Source organism: Barbus barbus (assembly GCF_936440315.1).
Source record: "Barbus barbus genome assembly, chromosome: 16".
In the NCBI taxonomy this organism is placed as follows: Eukaryota; Metazoa; Chordata; class Actinopteri; order Cypriniformes; family Cyprinidae; genus Barbus; species Barbus barbus.
The window spans coordinates 23,950,868-23,968,687 of record NC_136744.1 but is presented as its reverse complement, the minus strand read 5'-3'; the positions used below and the strand labels follow the sequence as shown (position 1 = coordinate 23,968,687).

Sequence of the window (17,820 nt, the reverse complement as noted above, 5' to 3'; positions counted from 1 at the left end):
TTAAATTATTCCATTGCAAAAGTACTCATACCCTTATCTGGGACAGTTGGAATTTAGCTCAGGAGCATTCATATTGCTTGTAGGTGTTACTAGACTTTGAGTGAAGGGAAGGGTTAAAAAAAAAAGTCTGCTTCATTGAAGGGTCACAGAGTCATGTAGACTCTGTTACCCTTAATGGAAGAAGTTTGAAACAACCAGGATTCTTCCTAGAGCTGGCCTCCTGGCCAAACTGAGAAATTGCTGGAGAAAGGCTTTGGTTAGAGTGGTGACGAAGAACCTGATGGTCACTCTAGTTGAGCTCCATGATCATATGTGGAAATAGGTGAAATCTACAGAAGGACAAACATCACTGCAACACTCCACCGATCTGGGCTTTATGGCGGTGTGGCCAAACTCAATCCTCTCCTCAGTGAAGACAAAAGAAAACACTTGGAATTTACAAAAAAGCACCTAAAGGACCCTCAGACTCAGAGAAACAAGATTCTCTGGTCTGATGAACCTGAATTCTAAGCATCATGTTTGAAGGGAACCAGCTCTGCTCATCTCCTGCAGAGTACCATCCCAAAAGTAAAGTGTGCTGGTAGCAGCCTCATGCTGTGGGGCTGTTTTTCAGCGGCAGGGACTGAGTGACTCATCAGAATAGAAGAAAAGCTCAATGCACCAAAATATTGAGATAGCCTTAATGAAAACCCAGTCCAGAGCATTCAGAACCTCAGACGGGCAGAAGGTTTACCTTCCAACAGGACAGTGACCCTAAGCACACAGCAAGAGTGGCTTATACACAACGCTGTGAATGTCTGAGTGGCCCAGCCACAACCTGAAAATGTGCGTCTGCCCCCATCCAACCTGAAAGAGCTTGAGAGGTGAGGAGAAGAATGGTAGATAATTGCCAAATGTCGATGAGTAAAGCTTGTCGCATCAAACAAAAAAGACTTGAGACTGTAAAGGTGCTTCAGCTAAATATTTAGTTAAGGGTATGAATACCTATGCAATGTTCTTAATTAAGTTTTTTTATTTTTAATAAATTTAAGAAGTTGTGACAATTCTGTGTTTGCTTTGTCAATATGGTGTTTGGAGTGCAGATTGATGTGGGAAAAAAAGTAATTTTAAAGCAGTTTAGCATAACGCATAACTGATTATATGTAGTCCAGATTACATAATCAGATTCCAAAAATTAAATACTTTTAATTATGTAATATTACACTTTAAAATATTCATAATCAGACTATAGTTACCTTTTCATTTATTAAATGATTACTTAATGTTCTCAAAATTGCAGCAAGTTATTCATAAAAAAGGGGCCACAGAGCATTAACAAATAAATTACTTCATCTTTTTGAGCAAGTGTTTCTTTTTACATTGTTTTTATATTTAATTTCTCTTTATTTAATATTTTAAGATGTAATTATAGCTTTCCATTGATCTCCCCCCCCCCCCCCCCCCCACACACACAGTTCCAATTTGCAAAACCCTGATGCTATGTAATGTGTAATGCACTTTATGTTGTTGAGCATGACATTTCATCTTTAATAGTTTCAGGCTCTTTTTGTGTGCTGGCCACAAAATTCAGCTCATTTTCCCCCAGTGGTTTGGATGCTGATGGTTGTAGTGATTAATATGATTCTCATGAACACAAAAGTGTCCCTTGTTGAGCTCTTTTTTGTCTTGAAGAGAAATGAAGGACTTCTCTTTTCCTCTTTTAAAGAGTAATAAATGACAAAAGGCATGTTAAGACAGAGTGCCTCAAGTAGCCGCTTAATTATTGTAATTGAATGTGTAATCAATTCAGCCCTTTCCCCAATTCTCTCCAGACTCTACTCTCAGCATATCGACTGTCACTTTGAGACCCTTCATGAGATGCTGAGTTCCCTGGCCCCAACGTGTGCTCGTCCGCCCTGCCAGCTGGCCTGTAGATGAAAGAATTTAATAATATCGACTTTTCCCGCTCGCTCTCCTTTTGTTGCCGTTTCTCATCTGCAGTCCTCTCGCTCTGCCAGATCTTTCACTCTTGTGCAGCAACCTGAGTCTTCTCATCACTCTGGAAGCTGCTCTGTCTTGCATAACAGCCGTTGCACAACCAGGCGTGAGTGGGAGGAAGTGTCAAGCAGGGAGAACACATGCGACAGGGAGGGCGCGGTATCCAACCGAGCGCATCTCTCCCCGCAGGGCCCGACCCGTGCTCTCGAACCCCGCCACTCTCACGCCTCAAGTCCACAGAGCAAAAGGCGAGTCCTGCTTCACAGAGCACAGCTTGGATTGGCAATAATGCCGGGGTTGGGTTTTCCTTCAAACTCCTGGAGGAAGTGCTTTGGGTTTGAGTGATGGAGAGTGTCAATTAGATGGGATATACCGTGCGACGGCAGAAATGTGTCATCTGGATGAGATTGTGCTGTATGGAGGAAGATATATTTGTGTTGCTAGTTGTGTGCAGGACGGCTTTACGTTATTTTCACTTGAGGGAAATATGGATAAATGTGAAAATACTGAGCATGACATATTCTACACATGTGCAATCACAGATGTATGCATTTTGACTATTTTATGGCTTTGAATATGGTGTTCAATGAGAGTTTAGTGTCTGTATTTGTTTTATATGTGCAGTTATGCATATTTATTTATATAACTTTACATTTAAAACTATATAACATATAGCATCGTTAAACTTCAAGCATCCTGAGTTCAAGTCCTGGCTCTTGGACCTTTCCTGGTCACATCCCCCTCTCTCCCACTTTGCTTCCTGTCTACTCACTGTTCTATTACAATAAAAGCAAAAATTCTGAAAATAAATCTTAAAAAACACTTTACATATAAAACTGACACACACTTTATTATTAAATATATAAAATCTATTTGTTTGTTCTTGTTTTCAGTTATATATAATGACATTTATAATGTAATAAATGATAAAATAACAATATTATTATAAAATAATTTAATGTAATATATATCAAAAGTTCAAACGTTTTGGCATCAGTAAGGTTTTAAATGTTATTTAGAGATGTTTCTCCTCAATGCTAATAAAAAAATCTATAATATTGTGAAATATTATTACATCTGAATATAACTGTTTTCTATTTTAATATACTGTAAAATATAATTTATTCATGTGATGCAAAGCTGAATTTTCATCATCCGTTACGCCAGTCTTCAGTGTCACATGATCCCTCAGAAATCCTTCTGATTTATTAACAGTATGCGGATTTATAATCAGTGTTGGAAACAGTTTTTACTGCTTAATATTTTAGTTTTTTGGAACCCCTGGTACTTTTTTCAGGATTCTTTGATTAATAAAAAGTTTAAAAGAACAGTATTTATTTGAAATAGAAATATTTTCAGATTCCAAACAATTATTAAGTAGCAAAAACAGCTTCCAATATTGCTGATAATTCACTTTTTATTTTAAGTTATCTATTAATTTATTTTATAATAATGTAGCTTTTTTGTGCTTTTAACTCCAGTTACATAAGACCAGCAGAAAACACATACATACTGATGCCGTTATATAAAATTAGTCACGTTGTGATATAAGATTCCGTTCATACCGCCCACCCATAGTGTCAATTAAACAGGAGCTGGGATTCATGGGATCTTGCTATGCATGCAGAATTTGAGTTTGGATCGCTGCTGAAGTCATCTGAACTGCTGAACGCACAGCTGTGGAGTTCATTTGACGAAAGGCACCGCTTGTATCTTTATGTGCTTTTTTTTATGCATTCAACAGGCAACTGCATTATTGTTTTCCTGATCTCCCTTATTTTCACAATATTTTAGCCCCTGCATGTCTCTCTTCCTGTCTTTCTCTCTGCATTCATTTAATGATATTATATCTGTTCATTTTAGTTCAGATATATGCAGTGTATCTGGAGGATCAAGTGTTGTTGCCATGGCTACCATCCACCAAGTCACTTGGTGTGCCAATAGATTCAGGAGCCACAAATTAAAATGAAACTTACAATGTTCTGCTCTCCCCTCCAGTCGGCCAGGCATAAATTTCCTCATCCTGTCAGATTGAGTTCTAACCATGGTCTAATGAACGCATGATGCTCGTCTGGCTCTCAGCAAATGCACAGATGTGGTTTATTTGGAAAAATATATCCTGTTGATTAATTTACGGCACTGATCATAAAGAGCTCCGAGCGCTGTTGAAACGAGTCAGAAAATAAATAATAGATATTTAAATATTTATTCCTCTGTTAAATTATTAGGCATTTTCAGACACTCAAAAGCAGATTAAAATACTTTATTCTTACTGTGAACAGGATTAGTTCTCTTTAAAATGAAAAAAAAAAACATTATTTACTCATCCTTGTGTTAATTCAAACTGTTTGAGTTTCTTTTCCCCCATGGAATAGAAATGGAGATGTTAACTAAATGTTAGTATTGCCCTTTTTCAAACATTGTAGAATATATTGATTAGTGGGTCTCTCAAACTCAGAAAATGCACCATAATACTAATCCATATGATGTGTGCATTATATATAGAGTCTTAAAAAAGTCATACAAGAGTTGACTTTAGACTCCAGGGGGCTTGGAATATAGTATAGTAGTTCAAAATATCTAAATGTTTTTTCTTGGAAAAAAAAAACATGACTATTAGGGTTTTGGAATGACATGAGTGAGCAAGTAAATAAATAATGACAGAATTATCAGTTCCGGGTGATAAATACATTTTAAAGTGTTTTGGCTTCACTCTTAATGGAATATTTCTCCCCCAAATTAAATATAGTCATCATTTACAAAATATGTTTATGTATTTTTTTTAAAATAATGCTTAGCATTATTCTCTGAAAATATTCCCTTCTGCCCTCACATATTTGTGAATTTCTAACATTTACACAGTTAAAAGGAAATCCTGTTCACATAGTTGTGATCAACTTTACCTGATTAACTTTAACATTTCTCAGCATTCATTTGTTTTCTCATAAACCTCTCAGAACTTTAAGGAACTCTAAGAAACTCTAATCCGCTTTTTTAATTAAATTCTCATTCATTTTCTCACTGGTGTACGTTCAAAATCTGCTCAGGCCTCAGTTTGACTGAAGGGAACAAAATTGGCACTTAAATCTCAAGCACGCCTATGACATTTTAATATTTCAGCACATTTATTTGAGGAAATGTCCATAACGCATTAAAAAAGCACCAAAATGTTTCATGGTGCTGCTTTTTGCTCCAAGTCCATGGAACTACCTGCTTTATCTTTTAGCTTATCTTTTTTTACAAGGTACAAGTACAAGGTGAATCATTTACTCACATATTATTTATCTAAATATCATAGTATTGCCATATGATGTAATCATAGAGCATAAAACACTAGTAAACTTTGTTTTAGTTGAATGGTGCTTAGAAAATGTGATTCCATAAGGGTCATAAGTCTAACATGGGAAGGCAGGACACATTTTTATGCTGCAGAAATCAAGTGCTCACCTCATTGTCAGGACTGTTCCCTAGCAACAGCATCAGAGATGTTCAGGAGAGAACAATGTTTGATGTACTCATAGATGGCAGATACTTATGCTTGTTTTTTTACAATACAATTTCTTCAAAACACAAATCAATTGTAAGTCAGTGTCTAGATGAATTGAGCCTTGTTCTCAAAGAGGTCAGCAGATGCCAGTCATTGTGTTTGTTCCTAAACCTGTGATTCTTCACCACATTGTGTCCTCCTGTATAGCTTCTGTAATGAAGAGACAGGAAGATATTACACAAATGTCAGTGATTGATGAATTTTTTGAAGGACAGAACAGAAATAAGTTGTTTTATGATAGAGTTCTATCAAGGCTGTTGAATGCAGTGCAGGAAATGTGTTTTTCAGAGTAGGCGAAGGCCACAGTTGTTTTACTGAAATATATTTATAGCATATTATATTATAAATGAAGGTCCAGTATCTTCTGAAGAACATTTACCTGGAAATATTAACAATGTCCAACACAGTGTCATCTTACATGGAAGAAACTTATTGACCAACAAAACATTTTCTAACTTTTAAAGTAAAAAAAAAATTAATAATTTACTTGTAATTATGTCCTTCCATGTATAGAATAGAATAAATGGGGTATGGAACAGTCAAGCTCCAAAAATGAATAAAAAGCAGCAGAAAAGCAGTCCATATGACTCATGCACTGAATTCCAAGTCTTATGAAGCCATATGATCATCTTATTTAGTGAGGAACAAAGTGAATTTTAAATGTAAAGGTTTGACATTAATTACGTTAGATTTGAATGAGATTTGTCATTTCAGTGTTTGCACTTTGACATTTAATATACAAAATCCTAAACTATCTGGTGAACCTCAGTATTGAGGAATTCATGTCTTATTAAAATTATGAGACTAATTAAGCTAGTTGATTTCTACATGTATTTATAAATTATTTTTTTATTGTTCATATGGAAACTCTTCACTCCATGTGTTAAACTCTTGTCCACTAATTAATGTATTAACCATTAAATGATACATGCTACTGTTCAAACTTTTGGGTTCTGAAAGATTTTTTTATGTTTTTTGAAAGAAGTCTCTTATGCTCAGTAAGGCTGTTTAGTTGATCAGAAATACAGTAAAAACAGGAATATTGTTAAATATTATTACAATTTAAAATAACTTTTTCCTGTTTTAATACACTTTAAAATGTAATTTATTCTTGTGGTGGCAAAACTGAATTTTCAGTCTTCAGTGTCACATGATCCATCAGAAATGATTCTGATATACCTATTTAATATTCAAGAAACATTATTAATGTTAAAAACAAATGTGCTGCTGACCCCCCCCCCAAATCCTGATTTTTCAGATTCCTCTATGAATAGAAAGTTCAAAAGAACATACTTTATTTAAATTCTATTTTTTTTAACCTTCACTCTCACTTTTGATCAGTTTAATGCATCCTTGCTGAATAAAAGGTTTTTTTTTTTTTTAAACCTCACTGACTGCAAACATGAATAGTATTTTACATATTACTTTAAAAATGGATTTTTATGCGTTTAAATCCAGAGCTGTATTCAGATCCACTGCGGATCTGAATACAGTTATTCAAGATGTGAAGTATGCACTTGTTCGGTTTTCTTTCTCCATGCACATTTACCAAGAGAGGTGCTATGGATGACTAGTGTGAATCATGAGTCACGTAAGTCTGTCTGTTATAGTGTTGCTATAAATATGAAGATTGGTAACAGGTGAGACAGCAGCTCTGATATCACTCATGCTCTACTGCTGCACTCCTCCACTCCTTTTTCAATCTGATTTCATTCTAACCCCACAGGATTATTTGTAGTGAAAAGTGCCACCCTTTGATTGTATGCAATTTCGCACTCGATCTGATCTTTCCTCAATGTGAGCATTACACTCACCTCTTTTGCTGCATCTTCTCTTCCCCTTGAGGTCGTTCTGAAAAGCCCTTGCCTTCTAGCTGCCGGTTTTTGGCTCTCACTTTTATTGCTTTGTGATAAAGATTAGCAAATGCTCCAGTTAAAGCCTTTTGAGAAATCGGTGCCAAATTTAGGCATCTGTTAGCTTAAAGAAGGCAGATCGGAAGAAAACAAGCAGAAGTGAAAAGTTCATTTGCTTCCAATATAGTGACTGATATCTAAACTATTTCTATCTGTTTTAGGCATAGCAGATGATTAGTGATTATAGTCCTTATTACAAGAATAGTTTATCCAAAAATTAAAGTTTTGTCATCATTTACTCACCCTTATGTTAAACCTAAACCCATATGATTTTATTTATCCCATAGACACAGCAGAAGACTTGTAGCTCCATGCATTTATAACAAATGAGGACACAAAAAGAATGAAAATTGTGTCAAGATCAGTGTTTGGGAAAGTTACTTTTAGAAGTAATGCATTACAATATTGCATTACTGCATAAAAAGTAACTAATTGCATTACTTTTATGGAAAGTAATCCATTATGTTACTATTGCGTTACTATAGCTTTTTGTCACCTGAGCTGGGCTTGCTTATTTATTTTTAATAGCAAAAAAATCCAAAATATATATTTTTTCAAACACTTTTTCACACAGGGCCATGTGGGTTTGGATTTTGTTTTCCATTCATAAAAAAAACCCTTCATTTAAAAACTGCATGTTGTGTTTACTTGTGTTATCTCTGATTAATATTTAAATTTGTTTGATGATCTGAAACATTAAAGTGTGACAAACAAGCAAAAAAATTAAAAATCAGGAAGGGGGCCAACACTTTTTCACACCACTGTATATATATTAAATTTAAAAGTAATGTTACTTCACTAGTTACTTGAAAAAAGTAATCTGATTACGTAACTCGTTACTTGTTACAACACTGGTAAAGATCAATTGCTAGATTGTATGTTACATTTATATGAGAAACAGACCAAAATGTAAGTGAAAATAAAAATCTTGACATCTTCATAAGCTCTCCTTAGTGTGTTTATGAGAAATAGAATAATTCATTAGTTTGAGATTAATTCTTTCAATCCATCAGTTAATTTAGTTCACAAATGGTATTGATGTAAAGAATGAGTCATTCTTGAATCAGACAGAATAGTGATGTCTGATTCATAACTTTGAGCCTGATCTTTTCAATTCATCAGTTCAGCCAGTTCATAAAACCCATTTGAATGATTCTGATGACTGAATCAGATTCTCAAGCTGATTTGCTTGACCTGGTCACAGAGGTTAATATCTTACTTGGGAGGGGAGGGGGGGAGGTTATTACTGGAAAAACTCACACAAAGCTATCATACAACTTCATAAGAATGTAGTGCATGCATCATATCGACCAATTCTATGATGCTTTTATTATGCTATTATAAAGCTTGCACATCTTAGTTTCAGTTAATCTCAAATGCAGTGAAAAGAGTGACCTGTGCAATTTGAAATCCTGCTTTTGTGCTCCACTGAAGAAAGAAAGTAATTCAGGTTTTGAATGACATGAGAGTGAGTAAATTATGACAGAATTTTCTTTTATTGGTTGAACTATTGCTTTAAACCATTGAACGCTTGTTTTCCTCCCTTTGTGGGTTTCTTAGTCTATCTGAATTCACCCCCGGTCTGGCGCATAGAGAGCTGGCTATAATTACTCAGCTAAGCACTAAAACAGAGCAGATAATTAAGGAACACTTTAATTAATAGCCACGTCAGGCACAGCCTGGCGCGGGTCCATGCCGCCATGTGCACTCCATGGTGTTACTTTAGTGGTAGATTTGGACCAATGGTACATAGAGAGAATCTAATGCATCTTAATGCAGTCTCATTTAAGCTGATTCAGAACCAGTGCACATAGTTCACAGACACATGCTGTTACCCGAGACTCCAAACAGCTACAATAGCATTCATTGCACATACTGTACATAGTCATTTTTTTATTTGAATATATATTAATAATGCTAGTAATGAAAAAGATTAGATTTTTTGTTGATGGCATACCCTAAAGTAGTATGTACTGTTGTATCATGTTTGAGGATGACTGAACCATAAATGATTTGTGTGGGTCACTTCAGTTACAGTTAACTTTGAGTGCTTTTTGGAAGATTCAGATATGAGATATGAGAAATTTGCATTTAGATACTGGCTATTTTTTTTATTTTATTTTTTTTATAGAGTTACTATAGAGTTCTGTTCAAAAGGAGACTTTCCATCAGTATTCTAATTGGAAGCATGCGTGTCAGCTTATGCTGTTGATGTTCATAAGTTATGACCTGCGGCATTATCTGGGACAAATGCAACCATCGGTTTGCTCACAGTTTTTGCTGATTGTAGTTTTATTGTATTAATTTTACACAAGCTATTTAGTTAGTTTAGTTTATTTTTTAACCTTCTAGTTTCAGAATTTACAATATGCAATATTTTTGCAGTTATTTTACAGTGGATAAAATAAGTATTGAACACGTCACCATTTTTCTAAGTAAATATATTGCTAAAGGTGCTGTTGATTTGAAATTTTCACCAGATGTCGGTAACAACCAAAGTAATACATACATAAAAAGAAACAAAAAAAAAAACAAATGAGTTCAGGAATTAAGTTGTGTAATGAAATGGAATGACACAGGGAAAAAGTATTGAACACGTGAAGAAAGCGAGGTGCAAAAAGGCATGGAAGGCCAAGACACCAGCTGAAATCTGTCAAAAATTGCTCAATTAGAAAGCAATTCTGCCCCAGTGGAAATTGACCAACACCTACAGTACCAGGATGATGAAGATGAAACAAGGGTGGACATTTCAGCAAGACAATGATCCCAAATACAGCCAAGAAAACTCCCAGTTGGTTTCAAGAGAAAGAAATAAAGCTGCTAGAATGGCCCGGCCAATCGCCTGACTTGAATCCAGTAGAAAATAAGAACTAAAGATCAGAGTTCATAGAAAAGGCCCACAGAACCTTCAAGATTTGAAGACTGTGTGGAAGAATGGGCCAAAATCACAGCTGAGCAATGCATGCGACTAGTTTCTCCATACAGGAGGCATCTATATTAATTCATTTCTAAACTTATTTTTGTATGTATTGATTATTTGGATTGTTACCAACATCTGGGTAAAATTTCGTGTCAACAGCACCTTTAGACATATTTACTGAGAAAAATGGTGATGTGTTCAATACTTATTTTACCCCCTGTATGTATTTAAATATTTTGTAGATAGATATTATAATTTTCTATACACTCAATATACTATCAAATGTTTTTGAAAGAAGTCTCTTTTGCGTCCCAAAGTGGCATTTATTTGATATTATGAAATATTACAATTTAAATAACTTTTTATATTTTATTATATTTTAAAATGTAATTTATTCCTGTGATGGCAAAGCTGAATTTTTGAGAAGCGATTACTCCAGTCTCCTTCAGAATTTTTTGTCCAAACTTTTTTTTTGTTTGTTTTTTCTTCAGGATTCTTGTATGAATAGACAAGAACAGAAATTATTTGAAATACGCAGTAACAATGTAAAAGCCATTGCTGAATATGTGTTTTTTATTTTTTTTACTGCTCTCAAACTTTGTGTAAGTTTGAGACACACACACGTTTCAACAGAATGTTAGTTGCAGTTTTTATGTTTGTCAATTAATGATCGTGTTTTTTAGTTTTTGTTGATGATAATTATTTTTAAGTAAAGGTTACAATAATCAGCATATATATGATGAGATGAGAAACAGACGGATTTTGATTGAGTACAGCATTCATAATCAGGAGCTTTTTATAACTCACACTGGGTTCATTATCATCTGGAACCAGAAGGCAGTTGTGTTTCTGGTAGGTGGTGTCTCAGAGACATCATATCCAGACCTCAAGACAGTTGTACAATTGCTCTCCAACATGAGTCTGCAGGTGGAGGTCTTTGTCCATGTCAGAAAGTTTGCAGGTGGGTGAAGAGGGTACGGTGGTTTTCAACATCAATCTCCAGGGTCCACTCAGATTGAGTAGAGCCAGGCAGCTTCCTGTCGAGAGCACTGCTCTGAGGTTCAGCAAACCTGGAAAACTCGGGTACGTAGTACTTATTCGGTGTATACCCAGAAACAAATGAGTCATGATTAATAATGCATGTTTTCAGAGAGGGCTGCCCCGCTGCACTGACCACACACTGAACTCACACTCCGCCACGCGCTTGCTCTCAGTCACTTCCTTCAGGATAATTCACTCAGAAATGAAAACTCACCCTCATCTTGTACCAAACCCAAATGCTGTTATATTTTTCTCAGAAATGAGAAAACTGTGAAGAATTGTTTATCAGCTCTTACCATTATCATCTCTATAATGACAGTTCACAGTGACCGAGGGCTGACAAGATACAAAAAAAAGAGAAGCACTATAAAAGTGGTTCTGATGGCACTACATTCAAACCCTTATGTGAGGAAAAGATAAAAATTGAAATTATTATTCGCAAGTAATCTTGCCCTCCCCCAAATAACACATTTAGCATGCATCCATGTCCAAAATTGTTGCGTTACCAATGTCATTTTGACATTAGTGATACTGAAGCATCGTTTTATATTGTGTATGTGTGTCAAAGACGAAACGTCCCGTTTTGGTATCTGCATCAAATTAAATTTTCAAAAGTGATTTTACGTAGAACATAGAAATTATATTAAAAATGTCTGCTGTTTCAAATAACTTTTGTCAATAAAATGTCAAATGACCAAAGTCATTAAATATTGTTATATATCATTATATACTTAAAGGGGCTATGTGTAGGTTTTTACTTAAAAAAAATCTTTAAGATAGAGTTTTCATTTGTCCATTTATGAGCCAACCATAATGTAATAGGAAGAATAACACCTTGACTGTCCACGGTTGCCTCTATCAGCCTGTAGGCTCAGTTGTGTCTGGAGGAGTCGGGTCCGAATTGGCGCGGAAATTCACAAAATGTGACGTCATGCGCGTTCTCACATCTACAGCGGCAATCGCTAGCGGTAGTGTTTGAAATGGACTCTGCGGACAGAAAGAAGCGACCAGCCTCCAGCACAACCCAGACACCCACGGAAACTCCTCGTAAGCTTAAAAAAAAAAAAGAGCCTTATCTAGTGCGCACCGAGAACGAGCATGAGACTGGCTGCAGTTCCTCTAACAGCCACTGGTGTCAGTAACTGTTAGAAATTTCAGAACTTACGCAGTGCTCCTTTGAACCTAATAAATATAACAGTGAGTTATTGCATTATGACTTAGTAGAATTCCTTTTAAAATAAATGTTTTTATTCTTAAGTGTTTTAACTTTATTCTCTCCTTTTGTAAAATTGTTAGTTTTATAATATTAACAATTATGAAACCATTTAAGTTGGATAACAGTAGTTTGTCTGTGTATGTGCGTGCGTATGGCTTTGGAATAAAGTGCATGAGTAGTATATGGGCTACTTTTCTTTCTTTCTTTCCTCCTGGCACTAGCTGTGTAATGGTTCTTCAGAAATGTCGACTTCTGCATTTCACAGAAAAAATAACAGCTTACGGATTTGGAAAACCTAAGGGTGAATAGATGTACATTTTCACATTTGGGTGAACTATCCCTTTAAGAGTCAGTGCCCAAAGCCCCCATAACAACACAATGGCACACAAGCAGAGCGAGTGGACAGACTGCTGGTCTGAATGGCTGTGGTCTCTGGCAGGCGTTCTCCATCAGCAGCGACTGCGATCTGAAGGTGAACCGGGTCAGTGTACACGATGATTTGTTTAGCCAGAGCACTGTTGAGAACCATCTGCCCTGTAATTCAGGTGAGCATCTGCTGAGCTGCAGATGGCAGGAAAAGTGCAGGAAGGGAGGACGATGCCTGCTCTCAAACAGGTCCAGTTTCTCCTTAGCCAGAACCAGAGGACCGGTGCTACTGCGCGGAGCCTGCTGTAACTGTCCTTTAAAGATATTCGTTGTGCACCGAGATGCCAAAAGCTTGCCATGCACAGCATTTTATTAGCCTGTTTCTGGCAGAAGTCTTGGATACTTACAAAGTTTCAAGTGAAAGAAAAATGCCTTGTGTACAAGAACTTTCTGATTTGGCCAGAACTAGGAGCTCCATCTGCTTTAGTATTGGATTAACTGCAAAAATTTTCACCATTTGCTTTTGATTGTACTTTACAGGACTACTTTATTAAAAGATGCAGCAACATCTATCTGATCCTAATGTCTTTCCATCCATCCATCTTTCTTTCTTTCTTTCTTTTTCTGTTGATCCTAATATCTGTCTATCCATCCATCCACCCATCCTTCTTTCTTTTTCTTTCGATCTGTCTGTTGTCTGTTTTCTTTCTTTCTTTCTTTCTTTCTTTCTTTCTTTCTTTCTTTCTTTCTTTCTTTCTTTCTTATTCAAACTGCAATGCCATTACGAATGGTGCTTAATCCTAAAATACAGATAAATTATCTGATTTCTCATACCTTATTTGTTGGTCCTAATTTAATTTTTTTTAAGTATTATTATTATTTTAAGAAAGCTTTCATCAAATGGAACATTTAGGAAAGTCAATGCATGCACAAGGCGTCACAAAGCATCCTTTGTCTGATGTCCACCTGTTGATGTAGTAAGCGATGGATGTAGACATTTAGGACTCATGTTAATACTAGATTTGAACAGCAATCCTGGCTCTGGCTGACCACTTGTGACAGGATCACTTGGGACAGAGGTTAATGTTGACTGCAAACGGGGCCTTTGACTACATGTGCATGAGGTGATAGGATGTCTAACACAGGGTAAGTTCAGTGACCTCTGGTGTTGCTCATGTTTTTTAATGTGTGGGTTTTCCTTCACTTCTCTCTTTTATGCAGGTTTTCTTGCCTCAGCAATCCTCCTGTTGCACGCCTGGAGCAGCTAATTATCTGATTAAACACCATCAGATCTCTCTCTCTGCTTCTCCTCCCTTCCCTCTGTAGACAGCACTCTGTAGGGCCGCATCTTCACAAGCAGCTCGACAGATTGAGCTGATTACAAACCTCCTGCTGTAGTGACACTCACCCTGTCTGATCCATGAGCCCAGATGAACTTCTCCATACATTAGCTTGCTTGCTACCCATTTGATTGTATAGTACAACTATCAGACCAGCAGACTTCTAAACCTCAAACTAAACAACATGAGACCTGGACTGTTCATCAGTGTGGTTGATGATGCTGACTATTTGTAAAGCAGATCAAATCTATTAGATGTCTAATATTCACAGTTTTCTTTGTTTTGTTTAAGGATTCAGGCATCACATGGTAAATCTGCTTTAAGACGAGGTTCTGTGTTCAGAGTATTATAAATAAACCTCACTTCAAATATACTGAAGTTTCTAACAGCAATAAATATGTCTGGAAAAAAAAAGATTATTTTTTTGTAGTGCAATTATTAACATTAATACCATAGTAATATTTCTTATTTTACTTTTATTTAGGAATTTTTAAATTTTAATTTATTATTAATAATAATAAAAATTGTTATTATTATTATCATCGTCATTGTTTTATAGCCCTATTGATGTATAATCACAAAATCCCAATTACAGTTTTTATCAGGAAAAAATATTTTTCCCCAAATCATGCAGTCCTATTTATTTGTACTTTCACTAATAAATATTTTTCTTCTCTGCATTTGTCCAAATATTGGTTATTTTGGTTTGCCAAGAAGCATCTCAATATTTGTTTATCATTTTTATCTAAAAGTGTCATTGCTTTCCCTGGATCCCTCTTTATTTTCTCTGAAGTGGTCATCAGTTTGTTGCTGGGTTTCTGGTGAGCGTGGCAGGTTAGCTTGAGGCGGAGTCTGGCTAAGAAGTTCTCTCATGCGTTTAAGTGAAAGGCAGCGTGTTGTTAGCACAAACCTGTAAAGCGTGGCTGGTGCAATTACACAAGGTAGTGTGCTGGCAGTTACTGTGTCATGCTGTACTGTTGTGAATGTCCAGACGAGCCAAGACTATTCAACTCCAACTGTCAAAATTCAAATATAAACAAACTGAAGCCCATTAGACTCAACCAAGCTTCCCTTCTAAGCACTATTTCTTAGCAATTCAAACTCATTTAAGCTTCCACTCTTGTCTTTTTAATATTTCTAATATATCTAGCTAGTACTATCTAATGCTAGTTACATGCTAGTAACTTGTTAATCATGTTAGTCACATGCTAATCATGTTAGAAACATGCTAGCAACATGCTAGTCACATGTTAATCATGCTAGAAGCATGCTAGCAACAAATGCTAATCATGCTAGAAACAATGCTAGCGACATGCTAGTCATTTGCTGAACATGCTAGCGACATGCCAGTCATGCTAACATCAAGCTAGTAACTTGTTAATCATGCTGGAAACATGCTAGTTACTTATTAATCATGCTAGTAACATGCTAGCGACATGCTATTCATTTGCTAGTCACACTGGCAACATGCTAGTAACGTTAATCATGCTAGCGACATGCTAGTAACTTGCTTGTCATGCTGGCAATATGCTAGAAACAGGGTTAATCAATCTAAAAACATGTTAATCATGCTAGAAACATGTTATCAACCTCTATCTAATCTATCTAAATGTTCAAACTTCAGGCTTTACACTTTCAGACTAGGCTTTCTCAAGCCAACCTAAAGTTTTTTATCTAGTTCCTATTAGACTTACATTAAAGCAGGGGCCGTATATAGGGACCAGAATATCATAGAGCAACCATATAGGCAATGCACGAGAAAGCAAAACAAAATACATTAAGAGATTTTACTTCCAAAAATGAATACAAAATTAAAGGTCAAATATTGTTCACATTTTGTTTTCCAGACCAGTGCACAGTAACAAGATCATACCTGTTCCTGCACAAATTTTGGTTCTTCAGCACCATCTACTATTTTGGCAACTGGGCTTTCCTTGTGGTAATGTCATTTCCTAAAACGTTCCTTTTTGTAGATGATATACCTTGTTATTTTTAATGAAGGAAATTGCATGGATGAACACATGAAAATGTAATAATAATTATTATTGTTCTATAGCCCTAATAAGTCTTTTGTTGTGTTGCAGGTCTTTCTTATTGGCTTGGTTATTTCATGCTGTAAAGGGAAGAAATCTGTGATCGAAGGGGAAGTTGATGCAGACGATTCAGATGTCAGTGATGATGAATATGTGCATTAACTGTGTACTAACAGTCCTGTTTTTACTTGGTTTGGTTACTAGTCAGAGCTGGAATGAAAAAAAAATGTAATATAGTTTTTCATTTTCACCCAACACATCTTTCGTTCATCATTCAGAGAGAGAAATATTGTCATTCTATAAGATTCGACTGAATGTGTTATGATGCCAAATAGATTCTCTGTCACTAGGCATGATCATGTTTAACTGATAGTAGTAGTCTGATATGCTAACCTGTCTTTACTACTGACCCTTACTTCTAACGAAGGGTGCATATGCATGCCATTTTGCATTGCTGTCTAAAATAAATCAACAAATCGCTCTAAACATGACCAAATTTAGTTTGAAATTAGTTTCAAAGGTTCAAATATTTTTTGTTAATATGAACAAAAAGTTTGAGATCTGATTTATTTAATTTTTGGTTTTGTTAAGCTGTGCACATCTGTAATTTTTGTCTAGGCATAATGCTCCAGTGCTTCTGATGTGTGTTACTTTCATCTCTGAGGTTGAATTGCTATCATACTGCCTGTGGACAACACTTAATTTATTTCACACAAGTTTTTCTTTTGGAATTATTGGATTGAATTTGCAAATTTCTTGAGATGATGATTAAGATTGTGTAAAAATGTATTTATCATACAGTATTGGCCTGTTTTGCTGTTTCCCGAAATTAACATTTCTTTTGCAAGCTGCTTCTGTTATATTGCAGTTTTGAGTCATTAATAAAGTTTCTCTGGTTTTAAAATGGATCCAGTTGCTTTTTTTAATTATATAAGATAATTCAGATGGTTAATGTTATATAGAAATGTGTAGATTTACAGATCTGGAATAATTCCTTTGGCCTTCATGTTAATCCCATGTACTATATTAACTGTTACGTTTGTACTCCAGAGGGGTAAACAAGACGAGGCATGCAGGAATAAATAAGTCTTTACTTTCCAAGAATAACGAAGGGTGTAACATATATAATCACGGACAACAAACTGAACATAAAGGATGACTTAAATAGTGCAGCTGATGAGGGCTGAACAGGTGACGGGAATTAACTAATCAAGGCTAATGATCAAATGAATACTAAACAGAACAGGAACAAAACCAAATAAGGAAACCCAGGAACAGATAGATAAACCAGAAAAATATAGAACTAAAGTCCAAACTCCTAACACTAACCTTTTATATATAATGGCATTGTTTTTTGCATTGTTAGTTTTGACAAACTAAATTGACCTAATGGTCATTCCAGAGGTTGTATAATATTGCTTGAATAAACCATACAATAAAATAGAACTGGTTCAGAGGAGTGATTCG

At 35.6% G+C, this 17,820-nt stretch overlaps 1 protein-coding gene across 1 annotated transcript in view; it reads left to right on the top strand.

The window, feature by feature from the left end:
- The window catches only part of LOC306882416 (lysosomal cobalamin transport escort protein LMBD1-like), a 95,083-nt gene extending 77,823 nt beyond the window's left edge, over window positions 1-17,260 (top strand). Inside the window, exons 15-16 of the mRNA XM_079437017.1 lie at window positions 16,168-16,259; window positions 16,405-17,260. Of these exons, the coding sequence (XP_079293143.1) occupies window positions 16,168-16,259; window positions 16,405-16,515 (203 nt within the window). The 3' untranslated portion in view covers window positions 16,516-17,260. The remainder of the gene's footprint in view (window positions 1-16,167; window positions 16,260-16,404) is intronic.
- Window positions 17,261-17,820: the final 560 nt, after the last annotated feature.